Source organism: Dermacentor silvarum, chromosome 6 (assembly GCF_013339745.2).
Source record: "Dermacentor silvarum isolate Dsil-2018 chromosome 6, BIME_Dsil_1.4, whole genome shotgun sequence".
Taxonomy (NCBI): domain Eukaryota; kingdom Metazoa; phylum Arthropoda; class Arachnida; order Ixodida; family Ixodidae; genus Dermacentor; species Dermacentor silvarum.
This window is the reverse complement of record NC_051159.1, coordinates 160,391,142-160,411,484: the sequence shown is the minus strand read 5'-3', so window position 1 is coordinate 160,411,484 and position 20,343 is coordinate 160,391,142. Positions and strand designations below refer to the sequence as shown.

At 46.2% G+C, this 20,343-nt stretch overlaps 1 protein-coding gene across 2 annotated transcripts in view; it reads left to right on the top strand.

Moving 5' to 3' along the window:
• The window catches only part of LOC119456308 (nephrin-like), a 311,635-nt gene that overhangs the window by 238,992 nt on the left and 52,300 nt on the right, over positions 1–20,343 (top strand). For both annotated transcript variants that reach the window (XM_037718006.2, XM_049669715.1), the window contains exon 6: positions 13,222–13,275. In XM_037718006.2, the coding sequence (XP_037573934.1) occupies positions 13,222–13,275 (54 nt within the window). The remainder of the gene's footprint in view (positions 1–13,221; positions 13,276–20,343) is intronic.

Genomic DNA, 20,343 nt, shown 5'->3' with positions numbered 1-20,343 from the left:
AGATTAGCGTTTGAATACTACACACAATGCGTTGTGGCGTTAGAAAAAAAAAGTCGCAATATCGCCTGAAAGACGAAGTATCAATTGCGATAGCGAATTAGTAGAGAGCTATACGGAGCAAAGATAGTAGTTTTATTAGCTGCATAAAGTTGGACACATTCGCTTACTAACTGAATTAACAAGCATGAAGTCAGCGCGCACAAGCAAACATGAATAAATCACACTCGATGACCGCAGACAACCACTGTCAAAACAGCTGGCGTGAGCAAGCGCGGCTGCAGCAGCGAGCGAAGGTTCGTGTGGTCTAACATTTTACCGGAAACTGAGCGGCGAAAGCACGGCGCATTCAAACGTAAGAGCCGTGTGGAAATCGCTTTGAAGATACAGTTCGCGCGACAGCCCGCAGCCGCGCAAAGTACAAGTACTAGAGCACTGCACGGGCTCGGGCTTACCAAAAAGCCCGGGCCCGGCCCGGCCCGTGGGCTGGGCCGGGCCGGGCCGGGCCGGGCTCGGGCACGGCGTGTGCTTTTTGACCCGGGCCCGGGCCGGGCTCGGGCTTTCTGGTGGTGTGCATGTGACGTGCAGCGAGTTATTCTCGGGCGTCTCAACTCTGAAAAACATTAATTTTCGGTCTCGGGCCGGGTTCGGGCCGGTTTCGAGTCGGGCTCGGGCCGGGCTCAAGCCTAAGGTAAAGGGGTGGCGGGCCGGGCGGGTAACGTAGATTATTTCCGGGCCCGGGCCGGGCCTGGGTCTCGCCATAAAAAGTTTTGATCGGGCTCGGGCGGGCCGCCCAACATAAAAACGGGCCCGTGCAGTGCTCTAACAAGTACACAGTTAGTGGTAGAGTAGAAGCCGCACCCCCTCCCTCCCACGCTGCCTTCCCGCTTTCCTCCTGTCGCGTGGGAGATTGAGTCGCCAGTTCCTCTTGCGCCTGGTTGCAAGATACGCATCTGGTGCCGCAGCTTAACGTCGCCTCCCCTCCCTCCCTCCCATCACCCCACGGCCTTTCATACGACGGAAGACGTCGCGCTTGCTCTCCGCCGTGCGTTCGATCTCCGTGAAAGCAGGCGTCTCTGGTGCGCTTTTATTCTTACATACAGCATACGGCACGCGGCGACGATGTTATCGCCCTTGGACTTTATGCGGAACGTCACGGAGATGGCGAAGACGACGGCGATCGGTGACGACGACGGTGGAAATCCGCTTGGAGTGTCCATATAATTGTTATCGCAATATTATGTTTACCGGTTGCAATCTTGGCGAAGGTGCTGTGGCTAGCGTTGTATAGTGAGCTTAGATCGGTGTTTCTGGCGCGTAGATCTTCGCTCCGTATATTTTAATCCCTCTTTGTGTGGTTTGTGTGAGAGTTTACAGGATGACGTAGGCCGAGCTGATCTGACAATACAGCCTCTTGTTTTTTTTTTTTCAGTTCGAAGAGATTAAAACGAAACTCGCTGTGATAACGCGAGTATCTGCATAAGATATACTGACCAGAACACTCACTTGAAATGCTCCTGTATGAACCTTTATTTAATAATTTTGGCACATGTTGTAATTGCGATATTAAAGCCAAGTTATAGTGAAGTCATGTTTTGCTTAGGAAGAAATCGTAAGGCTAGCCTCACTTTAAACATGCCCAGCCTCAAGTATTAGCTACGAAATTTATTGGCGTTCCAGACAACAGTTTCTCAAAATCATTGTTACGATCGGCCCGTGGGGGCGGCGAACTTCGAACCATTTCAGATTTCCTGCGACGAATCGCTTCCGCTTGGTGAGGCCAGCAGTACATCTCATCGTACAGACCAGCGGCGACAAAATGGCGAGATAATTTGACACCAGAATACGTGTTGAATGGATGCCCTTTGGCCACCGACCCCGACGTTGAGACCAAGGATCATCTGGGAAAACGCGTTCTACGCCGTTTCGTTACGGCTGCTGCTGGCCACCCAAGCCGACCGTCAGACGAACCAGCTAATTGCCGGGCCATTCAATGAGCCGAGACGCGTCAACTGAGACAAGCGTGAACCTTCCTATCAACGAGTGTCTCCTCCTTTTTCAGGGACCGTGAGCCGTGTGCGCTCCAGGGTACTTCTCCAATTGTGTTCAGTGAACAAAGGCGCCGGAGTGATTATGCGCATCCTCGCCCTCAAAGTGGAGCCTTCGGTGACTTTGGACGCTCCGTTTGGAGGAACGTGTGACCGTAGGTTTCCCTGGACTAGGGATCTAGGGAGGACGAGGTGCCTTTAAGCGGCCTTTTCGACTCATCTGGAGTGCGCTCTCTCAGAAAAATGTAGTAGCTCCATCACGTAGATCATGCTACGAGAGCGATGTACTGTGCTCCGTGGTCCGGCCAGTACGAGTATCGCTTTTTCTGTAAAAAAGTTTGCCTCTCCTACGCGTATGCAAGTAATCTCCCTGTTCTGTTTCCCCTACCTCTCGACCTCGTACTCATCACTAAAGAAGCAACCCTCGTCAAGAACGCTCGGAAGACGGTGTGGGCCCTCTTAGCCCCCGTGTGACGCCTTGGTAGCGTAGGCCAGATACCCGTTACGAGACGCACCGGTGGCGTAGGCTTGAGAGCGACCCTCAGTTGACGCCAGACCATGACCCCCGAATCCTACAACATGCGTCAAGAATTTTGGGACCGTAACTAGGACACCAAAGTAGATATTTGCAGATTTTGGGCCGTAAATTTCGAAAGTCCCGTTAATCTTAGGATTTCTACTCAACAGACGTGATTTCATGACTGCTCGTCACCAATTTCGCAAGTGTAACTTGTGCCGTAAATACTTAAAATGATGATTAGGGACCATCTTGAAGTAGCCTTTTGGACATGGCAATTTTTCGCTGAAGTAATGTTCACCTCTTCTGGTAATCCATTTTACCAGACCCAATTGCGCTGTATCCGTGATGCAGTAATAATTAAAAATGCACTTGAAGTAAACCAGAAAATTACCTGGAATAATGACACGATTACTTATGATTATGATGACTTATAACACGATGTATCTGATTTTTTTCTTTTCTTTTCTTGCTAAGTATTGATGCAGTTATGTGTACTTGACCTTTTTTTCGCTAGCGACCGATGAATGTACGCGTGTTGCTACCTGCTTTACGGAGGAGCTGCTAGTTTCTGGTATGCCACGTTATAACCTAGCTTGCCTTGAGGCCAGCTAGGCCTTTCTAGCCCATGAAAGCCATAGCTTCTGCTACAAAGGGAATCATTTATGTTGACAGGTTTTTTCTCGAGAATAAGATAATTGACTTCAACGCCATCATATAATAACAAAATGCGCCCGGCAGAAAAGTAAGGATACTGAACAGGAGAACGACCATAGGAAGAATGCCATCTCGACAACTCAGCCACGGCCATCAAGAAACATCCAGAGATAAAAAAAAATGACTCGTTGGAAAACGACACTCTAAGACGCCAATAATTTACCAAAGGCAAACCAGCAATTCTTCTCGGCACTGTCCATCACTGTCCTTTCAGTGCTTGTGCGGCAGTAGTTCGCGCGAAACGATTGGCACAGGGGACGAGGCACAATAGAGCACCGCGACCGAGTGCCCTTTGTGCTGCCGTCCGTTGGCGCCGTGATTTCTCCACTTGGAGTTGATTGCCCTGGGTCCCGCCGGTCCGAGTCTGCGGCCAGTGCGCCAAGAGAGGAGGACGTGTGCTTCCGACAGCGCCCGAATGCGGACCTCCCAAACCCCGAGAAGCCTGTTCGTGCGTGGGATAGCAATTAAGTAAGAGTCCCGTCGGGTCTCTTTCTTTTTTTTTCTGACTTCTTGTGGAGCTTCGTTGTCGCCTCATCGCATGGGCAAGTGACGAGCGAGAAAGAATAACTAAAGACGGATTGGTGAGCGCAGATGCAAGAATAAAGATGGTCTCTGCGGTTGATGTGAATATCTGAAGTCTTTCCAGAGTCTATTATAATGCAAGAAGGCCGACTTTCGTTTCACACGTGCAAATGAATCACTGATAACGAATCTGCAGGATGCTTATATATCTTCGCTACATAGCATGGGGTTTTGTCCTAGAAAATAAGAAGGTCTGATGGGAGCAAAATGGAATGTTCTGCATCTGACGCGCACGAAAGAAACACTGGTGAGCATTCGTGAATAAAATTCGTGAGCGTGAAAATTACGCGTCATGGAACGAGGCATGTTAATGGAAGAAAGAGGCATGTTAATAGAAAGCATATTCACATCTGAAGATGAAGCAATATCAGACGAGGAGAAATACACAAAGAGCTCATTTCGTGAAGACGACAGCAGTAGGGAAGACGTTGTAACGTCGTTGTGAAAGTTCGCCTTGGTTGAATCATGTATGCATTTATTTTGTTTAGTTGGAATGCGTGGTCGCTCGTCTTCTCTGGGCTACCCTCTGTGTTTGTGGATTTGTTTCCTCGCAATGTTGTGCTGCTTGCTCGCACCCGAGTCGTCTACCGAGGACGCCTGCGAAGTCTGCTTTGAGAAGGCAGTGGCCGGACACGTTTCTGCGAAAAAGGGAGCGGCAGGGGTTCTCGCGCACCGGGTCTTGCGAGCGCCATAAATCGCGCAACGCGCCGCTAGTGGCATCTGGAGAAGGGAGTTTTTGGGGAGTGTTTGGGTCGAGGGCCGAGATGGCGTGGGCCGCTGGGTAGCTTCGAGTGGCGCCCACCGCTGGTGTGAGTTATGGAGCCCGGACACATTGTCCTGATGCTGGGGGTGAGAGTATGCGCGGCTGAGCTGGCAGTGTGGTCCGAGACTTGAGAGACAACAGACTGGTCTTCCAAGTGCCCCGATCGGAGCGACGGACTGCCCGAGGCCTTTGCTCAGCCGCATTCATTATAGTGTACTCGCTTTCCTTGTTTACTGCATACTCGCAGTGTAACCTCCGTCTGTCTGCAATTAAATTCAGCTTCTAATTATTGACATCCACGATTTTGAGTCCCTGAATTTCGAAGCTAGAGAACAGTGTAGCGGATTAAGAAAAGGCCGACAATGACTACGACGACAAACAGAAACGTCAAGATAGAAGAACCCGTAGGCGGAAGAAAGAAGGAAATCTTACTGATGTTAAAATATTATTTATTATTCCAGCTTATTATAATCATGGTTCAGAAGTCCCGCTGTGAGGCTCAGCTATAGGCAACGTTCGGCTGGCCCACTATTATCTTTTCTTCACTGATATCACTATTTTTCTTGTCTGCAACGTGCGGTGTGGTTTAAGAAAAAAATGAGAGTACGTTTTAGGCACCACATTATTCAGCTTACTGTTGCATTTATCAGATAAAATTAGTATTTGCGTTGTGTTTACGAATAGGAAATATTTACACTGATGTTACGAAAGCGATGAGAACCTTAGTATTAGCACACAATTCCATGCTTCCTAACACAGTGCACGTATAACATGCACTGTGTTTTGTGCGAAATAACAATAGGAAGTAAACAGGAAATGAAGCCAGCAAAAGTAAAATTTCTATTGCGTTCATAAGAATGTTAATAAATATTGACCACCTTAGTCTACCCGATCATTCATGTGAAGTAATTGCGTCAAATTCAAACCGGATTACAGTCAATATTTACGAAATTTCAAACTACCGAACGGAAAGGTAATGACACAAGGGAAACATGAAAGATTGCATTGTGGATGGGTGCTCTTATACGTCCTAGTCAATTTTCTCATGGGTAAAACTATAGCATAAATGGGAAAGGATGGTATAAGAAGCACACATCTTGTGTCAGGTTCGTTCTTTTTTGTTTAATTTCCGGATAAGCCATGAAAGAAAAAATAAAGCAGTACAGAAAGATACATTACTACTAGGCGGTCGCATGGAAACGTGACTCGACTATTACGGTTTTTTCTCACTGTCTGACAGCTGCTTTTTAAAGTCATAAATTGTATTACCGTAAGTCAAGGTGGGATTCACGGGAGGTCACTAGCAATCTTATAGTTCTCATCTCGCTAATATCCTACAATCTAGTTAGCGTTTCAAACAGAGTACCACCAATTATCAGCCATCATGTGGTTGCGACCATTTCGCTGCAGTCCGGTTCTATGCGCACTGGCGCAAATGCACATATGAATTTATAACTGGCCAAAATCCAGGCCATGTTTAACACGAATGAACATTTTGAACAACTCAACCATCCTGGAAGGTAATATAAGATCGTAAGTGATCGTAAGTTTCTGAGAAGAGCTCTATACTTGTGAAACCACTACCTGGTTGGCGCAGCCGAGGGTTCCGATGAACTGCCGCCTCGTTCTGGTGCATGTCTCCAACGAATATTTTATCGACGCAAAAAAGTTATTCTGAGGGGAAATTTTGCTCTAAACTGATAAAGACTGCAAGATGCGGTAATCGTTATGCCCAGTGCAAAGGCTAACATCATTATCTCGGAACAAGAATATTAAGAGAACTGAATTGAAGCCAGCTGGATTGAATCACACCGAACGTACGAATACAAAAGCAGGATCACAAGCAGACAAGTAGTCGGTTAAGGCGCAGATCGAGTAATTTTCGTCAATCTAAAAGCAGCCAAAGCCTTCGGTATATGCGTGTAACCACAAAGGCATGTACTTCTATTTCGACGTACAATTATACGCAAATTCATCATTGTGCGTGGGTGCGTATATCATGCGCGTGGGCTTGGTCACACACACACACACCCACACACACACACACACGCACGCGCACACACACACACACACACACACACACACGCAACACACACACACACACACACGCACACACACAGACACACACACACACACACGCACACGCACACACGCACACACACACACACACACGCACGCACACACACAAACGCGTGCACACACACACACACACACACCACACGCACACGCACACACACACACACACACACACACACACACACACACACACACACACACACACACACACGCACGCACACACACACACACACACACACACACGCACACACACACACACACACACACACACACACGCACCCATTCACGCAAAACATCGTAACAAAGGAACTGATGCAGCGTACAAGGTGAATACTGTATGCAAGTTCTATAATCAGACGTCAAAGCTCTGATGAGAGCAAATGTGTCTATTCTCACTACAGTTGCAACCATTGTGACAATATCCTCCGTCCGAGTACGTAGCCTCCGTTGACGCGTGAAAGCCACGTACGGTGCCGTAATCGGAAGTCCAGAACTGCGGCATAATGCCCCAGCTTATACGCATGTTCCAAGCTTAGTATATACCAAAGAGTCTTCGGATGCGAGCGTTCATTAACGCAGCAATTCCCGTAGAGACTAGAACATGGAAAGGTTCTTTGCCGTAAATTGCGCATTCCTACGTTTGTTAGCAGCGTAAGTAGGGCAGCTGCATACACGTCGTGGCAGTTTCATTAGGCTGGGGACACGGAGTACAGCATGGAGACACTCATGCCTCTAAGACATTCTAAAAAGGGAAACTTTGCCACACCGGAAACCCTTACACTTGTTTCTCAGAAAGAAAATTTCGCAGATGCAGAATGATTTATCCTGGTCAAGGGATCAAACCCGGGATTAAAACCTTTCCGGGGTGGTCGTTCTACCAACGCAGTTAACCAGGAGTCTAGCCGATCACTGCATGAGGAACGAATTAAGTGACAACTCAAAGACTTGCAATAGCGCTTAATATGGTAAATCATTTCTGCGATCAACGCTGCGATCTGCGAAGATTACATGTATGGTTACATACGAAGTTCACATGTGTGCTGAACTGAGGAACCAGAAGACGGGCTTATGTTATCCACACATCCTGACCGACAAAAAATACTGCCAAATCTTTGTTAAAAAAATGTTTTCGTGCATTATACCTGAGCATATAATGCCAACTCATAGGTGCTCCAAGGCACGCAGACCTCTTAATCGAGTAGTGCAATATGGTCAACGGTTTCTTTCATTTACTTAATTTTCTTCAATTTAGCGATTCTGTATGCGCCACTATACATGTGTGCCCATTTTTGGCTGATACTACGTAAGAATGGGTACGTGGCACTCTGACACAAGAGGCACAGTATCCTTAAATGTTTCTATAATTATGTGTCGTACTTCTCTTTGTAATCGTCATTGTTCCCTTACCCACCCTGCTGGCGTAGTGGCTTTGGCGTGGCGCTGCTAAGCCCGAGGGCGTGGGATCGAATCCCTGCCGCAGCGGCCGCATTTCCATGTTGGTGAAATGCAAAAGCGCCCGTATAACTTGCATTGGGTGCGCGAGACAGGACGCTAGGTGGTCAAAATTAATCCGGAGTCCTCCACGACGGCGTGTCTGATAATCATATCGCGGTTTTGGCACGTAAAACCAATGAATTTGATCGTACTGTGCATCCGCCTCATTTAGTGTTTGCAATTCGTCATAGCTTGTGAGCGGTGTAGTGCGTAAGCATACAAAAATGCGTGAGAATAAAGATGTGATATATGCGGGCGGATAAACATAATATCGCATGAGATAACACGTTACATAGAATGAAGATAAACGCAATTGTCCACACATCAGCGTTTGCTGTAAAGCATTTAATTCAACGATCTCAGTTGTATTACAGATTGCAACATCTTCTTCTGATCTGCTTTATTATTTTTCTTTGTATGACTCATTAACGAGCACAATCGCCTTCGCTGCGGCACTTTGAAGCGATGCCCTTCTGTCCCGAAACACTTCTATTCTTCCAAAAATCCATAAGTAGTGTTGCCTTTATTTCAAGCCACGCGTCTCGTCTGGCTCTCTCAATCGTCGCCGTGTATATTGCTTTTTTTTTTCTTTTTTGGCTCTTGCCCAACTCCGCTGCGTCGTCGCCCCACGTCGTGTTTGTCCCGACGCCCCAGAAACGAACGAAACGCATCGACCCGAGAAGCGGACGGGCCCCGCTCGAGGCGACTCTGTCATCGGCAGACGCAACTTCGAGAGGCGCACAGCAACGTACGCTTCGCTCGCCCACGCATCAGGACTCGTCGTCATCGTCGAAGCCATGGCTCGGAAGTTTCCTTGCGCAAATATCCCGTCAGCGGCGGCGCGCGCACATGAAGGCGTTGCACCCCGAGCGGGGGCCAACGTAAGAAAGGTTGTTTGCCCCAGTGTCACATGTGTCAACAGCGTTTTGCAGCGCAACCAATCGCGAGGGTTTCTTTTTCGCGTTTGCCGAAGGAAACACACGGCAGCGTGCATTGTGTCCCAGGGCATTTCGCATTCTCAAGTTTTTTTGTTTGTTTTTTTCTACCGCTCTGAATTCTTCTTGAGGACGTGTCTCCCTATAAGAACTCCAAATGTCTCTTGCTGTAAGAAGGGTCGGAAACAACAAATAACGATGTCGGGGTGAGCGCAGCAATCAAAACATTTTTTTTTATTGCTATTGCTAGCTGCACGTCTATTTCTTTACTTTTAGCACTCCTTTCTGTAGTGCTTTTGGGCCCTGAAAGTATTTTTATAAATAAATAAATAAATAAATAAATAAATAAATAAATAAATAAATAAATAAATAAATAAATAAATAAACATGATTTCGTTGTTATACGGCATACCTTGCTCCCCAGTGCGTTTTCATTTTGTACGCAATCTTTGTTCATTTCAAATGCACCACAATAAAATAAAATAAACATAAAAGAGAGTTATAGATAACAGGCACTGGGGAAGAAACCGTCAAAAACTTACGGTTCGTGGCGGCAGAGAAAAGGCAGATTTTCCGATTAGTTTGTAGCCACGACCATTAAAACAATACAACTATGTGTTATTGGCACATACTATAATAGTAGTAATGGCTGAAAATTTGAATTTCAGGATGGGGTGTCCAGGCTACAGAAATAATGACACTTTTCTTTTTTCTTAAATGCCTTGGAGAGTCAACTTTTGACGCCGAGTCTATACCTGCGGCCACTTGATATGAAAAAGCTGCTTGCTATCGGCCGCAAATTTCAACTTTATGACAGATGCAAAAACTAGGGCGGATAAAGCGTTTTTGTGTGTCAATGGTGGAAAAGCTTTAACCTTAGAAACAAGTGGCAAAAGACGTTGGGAGTCGGCGGCGCAAATAGCATCGCGAGATATGTCATGCATTCAATGCTCCAAGCTTTTCAAAAAAGATTAATTAAATCGTGGGGTTTTACGTGCCAAAACCACGATCTGATTATGAGGCACGCCGCAGTGGGGGAATCCGGAAATTTGGACCACCTGGGGTTCTTCAACGAGCACCAAAACCTAAGTACACGGGTGTTTTCGCATTTCGCCCCCATTTCGCTGGGATTCGATCCCGCGACCTCGTGCTCAGCAGCCCAACACCATAGCCACTGAGCCGCGCTTTTCAAACACGCAAGCATGTAGACAGAGGAAAGTACTAAAAGGAAATAAACTGCAGCTGGGGTATGACGCAAAACTGACACTTCACTATAGATTAATTTTTTTGCAACGCCGTAATCGAATCAAAGTGGCCCAAGTGCGATTCGGTATGCGGAACACTTTCTGCGACCACCAGCATTGAGCTTATGCAGACACCCGGCAGATACCATGTTGTGACGCAATAGGCCTCTAGTCACCTGAAAGCGCTAAACTGCCACGAAATATTCAATTACTAGCGCGCCTACCCTCAAGGGTCGAGAACTCTCCGGCTAGGGCTTATGAGTTTCGACCGCTGAGCGGCTGTCATTCGCTAAGACGTGCCAGCGGAAAGCGTGGCGTGCTCTCTCTCTCTCTCTCTCTCTATATATATATATATATATATATATAGGGAGAGAGAGAGAGGTGGCCGTGAGCACTTGTTTACCATAAACTAGGTAATGAAATAAGTAGTCCTGCTGTTTTGCGCTGCTACTGGGGGGGGGGGGGGGGGGGGGGGTATTTTCTGACGATCCGTTTGGTTTTTCCTTATTTTCTCCCTTCGTAATTTAGTTGGGCGCCTCTGCGTCACCCTTGTCGCTGAGATAGTGTCACTCGGCGCAACTCGTGCTAAGAAGCGCACAATGGCAATTGAAGTAAATTGGTGCAATATTATTACAACTTCAATATTATACTTCAAATAGCCAATATTATTACAACTAAAATAAAGAACCGGATATCTCTGTTTGGATGAGACACTTCGGATTTCTTACGGATGTGGTCCTGTCGTGCCGATAACGTTTCAATTTCTCCTTTCTTCATTGTCTGACGTCACTCCCAGCTGGGAAAAATGCAAACAGGGTGGGGAGTTACAGCGCATTTAGTCGCAGCGATTTGACCTTATCCGTAGCGCAGGGTTAAATTCTATCAGAGATTGCTAACTTCTACTGAAAGTTATCCCAGCCGGGTCGTGGTACCTTGAGTACGACCTAGGAACCTGTCCAGGTGATTTCACTCTTCGCGATTACTACTGTCTGGCGCCATTATGTGGACTAAATATTTTGAGCAGATCTCTATAGTATGCACAATGCCACCAAAACGCTAATGCACTCCTTGAAAAAAAAAAAAAACTGGACTAGACGAGTGCTTGTAACTATACACGCGAGTGAAATGCGCGCACACTGACTCTGCATCTTTCCGCCTTTCGCTTTCCCCACGTGTATGGTACTAAACTGGGCACGACGAGGGATAACCTCCCTGCCACCTTCTTTATATCTCTGCCTCTCCTTTGAAGACGTTACGCTGTTAAAGCCTGGCTTGTGTATTCGTCTGATGCACCCCTATCTGCAATAAGTATCTAGGATAGTGCCGTGATTTTCCACTAGGATCTACCGAACCTTGAAAAAAAGAAAAGAAAGGCCCTGTAAGAGCGTGAGAGCTTGGCGCCCATTGTAATAATTGCACTCATGAGTTGGCCTTCGGACAGATATCAGTTTTCGTAAACTCAATAGATAAGAAAACCAAGCAAATCTCGTCGGCCTTTTAGATACTAAAAAGAAAAGTGTTGTGTCTGAGGTAACGCATGATGGTGCTTTTACAGACAGATAATTGGCATTCATGGAAAACACTTTACCACTGATTGTTATGTTAGAGCATGGCGCGTGTCCCTAAAGAATAATGTTTAGCTGTTGCTTTGGTTTAAAACATCTCAAACGGCGGTTATGAACGTGTAACTCCAATGTTAAAGCGTTAGCTGTAGTGTGGGCTAGGCTTTCTTGCTCCCGATCTCAAGCTCGCCGAATTGCACTTGGTTCTGCAAGTCCTACTTCTTCCGCGACATTTCATTGTAAATGATATTAAGGATGTTCTGTGTAGCGTCCTCCTTTGGACTATTACGCTCCTCTCCGATGCTGGAGTGCTCGGTGGGCTTTGTAGGTATTTACTTGCGCAGCCGGAAGTGGTAGGACGGTGGCGTGAGGAACGTGGGATGGCGATGAGTATATAGGACAACGACGGCGTCACGACGACCCTATGACGAGAATCATATCGGAAAGCTGGAACGACGACGTTGTCCTAACAACGGCGTCCTAATCAAGGCTGAGTGATGACGGGAAAATATTACGATGAAATGACAAACAAGAAAGTGACGTCGATGGAACGACGAAGGCGGTATGACGACAACGGGATGACGACCGTGGCGTGAACGCGAGTGTATGACGAGAATCAAATGTCGGCGACAATCTAACTGCGATGAAGAGAGGTGGCACGACGGCCACCGTATGACGACGATGACGTGATGATGACGGTGACTCGACGATTGGTTGACGACAATGGCGCATAGCCAGTGGCATGATGACGTAACTAGTCTCAGCTGCACACACATCCATGAGAACTGTAGACTGCACTATCTGAAGGATTGGCTCACCACTGCGTTCGGTGCGAATGGCGCAAAACTATGCAACGACTAAGAAAAGCTAACGCTTTAAATTTTTTTTTCATTCTGTGAGTAAATTCACTTGATAATTCAGCTTCCTCTATAGTGTTTCGTCTTTTCGTCCATATATTACTTCTGCGTATCCTTTGCTGTGCATGTTTCTTAATTTCATCTAGAAGTACCATTTATTGCTGAATTGACGTAAATACAGGGGTCTGTTTGCGTTAAGTCGTACTCACTTCACGGAGGCATGTAATTGATTTTCCAATTGTAAAGGTAGCATTAAGAAACGCAAGGGCATCATCGCCTCGTTTTACAAAAATAAGCAAAATAATAAAAACAATTTCGCGGGGGTAGTTCTCCTGCATTTTATACCTTCTAATTCTGAATTTTAATGCTTTGTCTAGCTCTCCTAACGCTCTGTAATATCTTGCCTAAGATTTATCTTGTACTTTTCAGGTGTTCCAGGTATCAAGCTTCGCACAATGACAACAGTCACAGACGAAACCCAAAGTGAGTAATTATGCTTCGTATACTTCTCCCGCGATTTGCGGACAAGCAATCTAAGTTTTTGAACTTTATCTCTACATTATTTACCATTTTTACCATGTTTTAGAAGTAGAAAGCATAATTTTTAGATTAGAAGCATAACGTCTCATCTCACGACGTGCGTAAGTTCACCTTGTCAAGTTCGTAGTTCGGGAGCCTGCCTGGCAGGCGACTTAATCCGAATGCAGGAGTGTTGTGTGTATAGGCGTCAGGGGCGTTTTTCTTCAAGGTATCGCATTTCATGAGTGAGATTTCTATTCTGCTCTTCTTTTCTGGAATGGCCCATGAAGTATCTTGCAAATAGGGCAGGCATATTTAAACACTTTGGACAGTGCAAGTATTTTTATATTGCAAATACTGAGTGTGTAGGAACATTTAAAAAATTATGTAATGACTACTCTGAAGCGTTATGTCTCAACACTCTTTTCTGCTCTTCACAGACCGCGATGCGTCGCACAAGAAGTATTTCTCCCATTATCTAATATAATTGGGAGCGCCCGAGTTTCATTGTGAGTCCGTTGTGAACCAACTGACATAAAACAAACCATGGGCATTATATTGATCTTCTATAACCTCATATTGGCTTCCTGGTGTTACAGGGAATAAAAGTAGGTAGTCTGCGGTCTGTCCTATCTTTATTTGCAGCCCTTTCTGTATTTTGTGCAGTAAGTTACTTTTTCACTATGAACGAGCTATAGACCGAAATCGACTGCTGAATGTTCGTTAGCTGTCGAAAATGCGAAAATTAGTTGCAGCAGTGTTGACTTTTAGACATTCAGATAACTCGTGCAGAAGCGCCCCTGTGAAAACGCTCTCACCTGTTCGAGGGGAGAATGAGGTTGAAGTAAAGAAAGTTGGAAAGGCGGTATGAGGTTTCCAACTGGCTTTCTTTTCAAGCGAAAGAAATGAAAGAAGTCTTCCGGGCTGTGCTGTGATTTTGACAAAAAAGGCTGCGAAATCCCGGCAGAATCGCATATATCAGATGGAGTGCTTCTTGTTCTTTCCGTGCAGCCATTTTATTGCCTTCCTTTTTTTTATCTTCTTCCCTCTAATGCGATGGCTGTGTGCAGGAGCTCGAGCAATGAACCAATCCACGAACACGCAAAACGAATGCGAGAATGATCTTTTTCACGTTTTTATCTTCGTGTCTGACAACTGCTCACTCTAACTCAACAGTTTTGTAACTCTCAATATTCCAAACATAACCGAAAATGGCAGGTAAATAGCTGCCAAATCAGCCCTCCTGCAAGGAGGTACCTCTTCTTCAATGCTTTCCAATTTCGAGAAAATTAAGAAATGAACTTCAAAAAGAAACAAGGGCGAGGTGCCTTCAACAGGCAGTCATTCGCCGAGAGCATTGACACAAACATTCACTCACACTGGGTGCCTCAGCAGTCGTGTACCACGAAACACTTTCACTCGATCTCTACTCGTACACGCCGGCGCCGCATTCCTGCCGCAGCATTTCGGTGCCCGGAAAAGCCACCAGACGGGCGAACACCGGCTCCACGAGCGCTCAACAGCAGCTGAGAGCCGGTGCCGCACTGCACCCGCCTACCCGCTTCGCCCTCGCCTTGCCGGGTGTAACCCCCTCAGGCTTCACGTGTGCCGCTCTGCCGCGCGGAATAAACACGACTCCGCCAGTGGCGGCGACACGCCATTGAGCACGAACTGCCCGCCCCCACGCGCCGACCCGTGCCCGGTGCCAAAGAGAGCCTCGGCACCAGGCAGGCAGCACACACCCGCACGCACACGGACAAATTCGTGCGCCCAGTGAGTCGTGCTGGCGCGTCTCTTGCGTCTTCGTTTTGTTATTAGCGCCTACCCTAGGGCAACCTTCGCGTTCTGCGTTCCGGCGTTTTTTTCTTCTTTTCTTTCTTTTTCCTAAGTTTTTTTTTCTTTCTTTTAATCTCTGAGACGATACCCAAACGCTATATACGACATGGCCTGCACGCCGGCTGCGCTGCGCGGCATCAGCGCACAGTCGTTGTGCTTCCGCTGCCGAATATGTATGCGCTATTTCCTGTAGTATATACAGGAGGATACGCGCAACGCGCGCCAGCCCGACGTGTCTGACGCCCCCTCCCCCCCCCCTTTCTCTCTTCTTTTTATCTCGAGTAGAAAGAGGAAGCGGGGGAGGGTAGATAGGCGAGAACGAAAGAGCTGGGCGGGCGTGCAGAAGCTAACAGAGCTGTTACGTTTTCCTGTAGGAACCGCGCTTAGTATGCCGCGCCGCGATACTGTGCTCATCCACGCGCCACGCCACATTCGTGTTTGTTTGTCGTCACCGCTGTCACGCTGCTTTAACTCACCACTTCTAGTTTCTGGTTCTCGAAGGATACGGCGAAAGCAAGAAAACACGTGCGATAATATATACCACAAAGAGTACAGCCGAATGCAGCAGCTGTTGTTGCCTGTCAGACCCTATCGAACGCTCTTCATCGTCTTCCGGCGACGAAAAGTCTAACATCGGTGTTTATTGTCCATATATTTTTGGTCACGTCTCACAATGAACGGAATATTCCCAAGGTGCACATTCTGCTTTGCTATCCCATAGTTGTACGAAAAAACTCGAGTATGATAGTGTAATGCAACCATGGACTGCATACGATTCGCATTCGATCGCTAAATTTAACGTAGTCTCGTTCACTTTATGCTGCGTTCATTAGCAAGCATATACGAACGCATCAGGCATGTCTTGTGGCTAGTGTCGACTGTTATTTCATGCGGTTTCGGGGGGCTTTCATCGTTATTATGCTTTAAGTTGTTTGAGGCTTTCCCTGAACACCTTTTCTGTGTACTGAGGTTGCTGGAAACTACTTGAACGCTTACCCAGTTCTCTACTTCGCATTGACGTTATGCAAGAAGAGATGATCTGATAGTGTGTACGTGAAGCCCGGCTCTCTTAAGTAGTGGACTGAGGGAACCCTGGCTCCACGTCTACGCTAAGAGTGTCGTTTCTCTGGAATTCTATTCTCTCTAGGTAATGTTATCAAACATTGCGTTCTGCCTCACCTGATACAGTGATTTATCAGCAGGTGATTGGAGACTACAGCACCAGGTTGTGTTTCTGTTAATAAGCAATAAAAATACTTTACTCGTCTCCACATTAGACCACGCGCTAGTACATCCAATAATAAAAAAATAGCCTTGTATGCTCATGTAAATGCTTGATTTCAGTTTAAAACACGTAAAATTGTATGTTGCCATAAATCTCCGTTTTTAAAACATGTGTTCCTGATACTTTTAACCCACATACTAAAAACACTGCCTCTGAATGTAAGTAGGAAGCACTTAGCACGTAGCAGAAACGTTTTCAACCATAGGGCCCACATTAGAAAAAAAGAAAAAGAAACACAGCCTAAGCATCTGAAAAGTACGACACTGTAAAGAGCTGTAAAAATTGGAGGACGCTTAAGCTTCGCATTTAAGAGTGAAACGTGATAGCATTATCGGGACCCGTTTGCATCGCATTTTTTTGTTAGTTTCACTGCAACACTGAACGTGGGAAAGCCAGGTTACAAAGACCAAGCTTACACCGATCCCCTTAAAGTTGACTTCACTTTTAAACAGAAATGCATTGCTCGGAAGACGCTTTTCTAGGGGCAATATAAGTCGTCTTATATTAAAATGTGAAGGCCCTAGGACCTTTTTCTATTATTTTATTATTTGCTTGCTATTGCCCCGACGAGCGCGCGTGTCCCAAACGCATTAGGCAGGCCAACTCCCAATTTGACCTACCGTAGGGAGCCTACATGCAACAAAAAGGCTCTCCAACCTGCCGAGGATGCGAACGCCATCTGGATAAGATTTTCGCAAGTAGCATACCCGAGCGCGCCGCTGTTGGTATGGTAGAAATGCTGGCAAAAGGGGTTTGTGTTTGAGTTTTCTCGTAACAGAATTATGTTTTCTCGTACATTCAAATAAGAGTCCGACGCCACCATGTCTGCTGGTTAAGGTTAAGTCGTACTTTACCATTTTTCTGACAAATTTCACTGTGACAAATTCAATTTTTTTTTCATTAACACCTCACACTACGCGGAGGGCCTGCGCGGTCGGGGTGGTTAGGGTGATTTTCTCCGACATGGACGCTGACATCCACGCCAACACCGACGCCGACGCCGGATTTTCTGCGACACGGGGCCCTTAACGCTTTCGCGTTAAAAAGTACGCACTGTAAAGAAGCGACCTGCGTACACGAGATCGTTTTGAAAGTCGGTCTACAGTTCGGAACGCGCGGAGAATGTAGCCCGCGACGACGTCAATCAGGGCTGCAATAGGTTCCGCATATGTCAGAACGAGTTCATACATAATGTCGAATTTGAACAGATTGTCACAGCAGGGCACCGATCGACCGACCTGAGCCTGTTAAAAGCGTTCACACGCGTGCCGGTGGGAGTGCGGTCGGTGGAATGCCAAGCGACGATGAAAGACGTGGCATTAACGAAGATTCTCTCGATGACGGCCGCATAAAAAGGGAGAGCGGCACACACGCCCGTCGAAAAGAGTTTGGCGCGATTCCAGCCCGTTTCCCTTGCTTCGGCTTCTTTGCTAACACTCCTCTTCGCATTTCCGCGCCTTTGAGAGGCTCGGGTCGATAGCGTTCCCACTCAGTGCAGCGTGTGAGCCGCATAAGCCCTCGGCAGACTGGATCGAAACTGTCACAGTCGCTGCGCGCGAGCTTGGAGAGTTTTGAGACCCGAGGAAGATGGCTCGGTGTTGGTGCACGCGCGAGGTCGCCTGAGAGCCCCGCGCCAGTCCCTCAGTTTTCGGGCATCGTTGTCTGCCTTATGGTGGTGACACGTCCGATGGCTCACTGAAAAGTCAGGCCGCGCAGTGACCTGCGTTGATGCAGGCATACTTCGAGCATTAAGTGTCGCGATAGAAGGTGCGCTAAAACTTATACTTCTGGAAGTCGCATGAAGGGAGTGAAACGCGACTTTACCGTAAAGGTGCGTTGATATAGAGGGACATGAAGGGATGTGGCACGCGTGATATCCAGCATGGCCTGTTCTTACACAGGCTGCGACGATTTCATGTCTCTGTAGTGGTATTACCGCTGTTGGGGTATTGAATACTTCAACTTGTTCGCTATCTTCATATATGTCTATAGTCCGGCGGCTACGAACAACGCCGCGCGTACACTGTTCATTTTGATGACTCTATCATACGTGATAAGCTGTCTGGCTTATCTCCACAGACTTAAGCGTAATTGCGTTTCTAAAGTGGAAATGCGCCAAATGAGCCTCGAAACCATATAACGCGGATAAGAAACCAATATCTTGTAGTTAACGCTAGAAGTGAGGAGTGGGCGTAAGTGTACTTGAATAAAATATAATGTGTGAGGTAATTGTCCACAATACGATAGCAGCCTTATGACATTTGATGCCTTATGACATTTGGCTCTTTCTTCGTAGATACATTAGTATAAAGGAGCCAAATCTCATGGGAGATATGTCTTCAGTCATGCGTGGTAAGGCCGAGAGATGCGTCAATTTAACTGCGCTCGTGTTTTATAGCACATCTAAAAGCACTTTATATTCTAGGAAGTTCTCGAGGTGAAACAGCGGCTTAGTCCTTCCCGCCTGCCGTTGCTCCGAAGGTGAAACAAAATTACAAAGTTCAGCAACGCAAGAATAAATTGAGTAACGACCCAATGTTATCCCTATATTATAATTTTGTTATCCCTTATTATAATATTGCAGTGTCATTTCACTGTGATGCCTGTCCTCTGTATAACCTTTTCGTGATCTCACAGTGTTTCGCCATATCTTCTTGCTGCTCCAACACAGGAAGGGCGGTCGCTGTCGACGCCTACGAGCATTACGCGTTTACGAGGCGAGAGCGAGGTTTGTACATGCTAGAAAATTGCTCAACTTTAGCAACTCTTATCTATAGCTATAGTCGTAGCAATAGTCAGTTTATGCCTACTCTTCTTTCTCTCTCTTTTTTACTGCATTTTTCACTCTCATTCAATCTCTCCTCTCTTTTTTAGTCATTTTAGCATTTAGTTTCTCGTTACTACTAGACGCCTGAAATGTTTCTGCTTCCTTCTTCTCTTCGGCTCATGAACGCTACGAATGCATTTCTGCATTGCTAAATTTTTCACGTTCTTCAATATACTTGCACTTGCTAGATGCATGTTAGCGTTATATTTTTCCTGCATTTTTTTTTACTTTATCTTCCCCCTCTTCCACTTCCTTCTGCATGCTTTATAACCTTCCGGTTGGTCGAGCCTTTACTGGTTAGCGTGCTTATCAACGGGCCACTTCAGGTTCCTTACTATATACCACCGCTATCCTTTAAATATTTTCCAGCCAAATAAAGTTTATATATATATATATATATATATATATATATATATATACTATTTACCTAACCAGCCCAATGACAGAATACATTTATACTTATTACCAAGAGCTTTGGAAGTTTGTCAGCATAGATTTACTTCCTACGTCGAAGAATTGTCGATGGGCTCGGGAAGTTTGGTTTCATACATTCGTTACTTCTCTCTTCCTGACAATTGACTGCGAGTTTCCTCACTTTATTCCACAGAGCATGTCGGTAATAATACGTGTTAGTGTTTCAGTTATGCCCCAGCCTGATCGATTAAAAAAAAAAAACGTCAGCTTACGTTTCCTGCCTTATGAGGGCTTCTGAATACGCAGGAAACTTATCCAATTTTAAAATGAAATTATGTACGTGATTAGCCTTCTTACGTCCGTTCCTTCAAGGTGACTCTTGATGAATAGTAAAAACATTTATTTCTTCCAAGTTTCAAAAAAGTTCCTCTTTTCATTAATTTCGGTACGCTGACCACGCCAGTGGTTCCTCGGCCGCAGTAGTTTGTCAGAAAGGCGAGACCAGCGAACTTCTATGCAGTGTGTGCTCACATGAAGTGTGAATAAAGCAGGCCGTGAGGAAGGCTGAGTTAAAACGCTCTATTGTTGCTTGCGTGAGTAGTGTACGGAAAACTCTCATACCAACCAAAATCCAAAAAGCAAAGACGTCTTGTACGCTCATTGCGTTAAA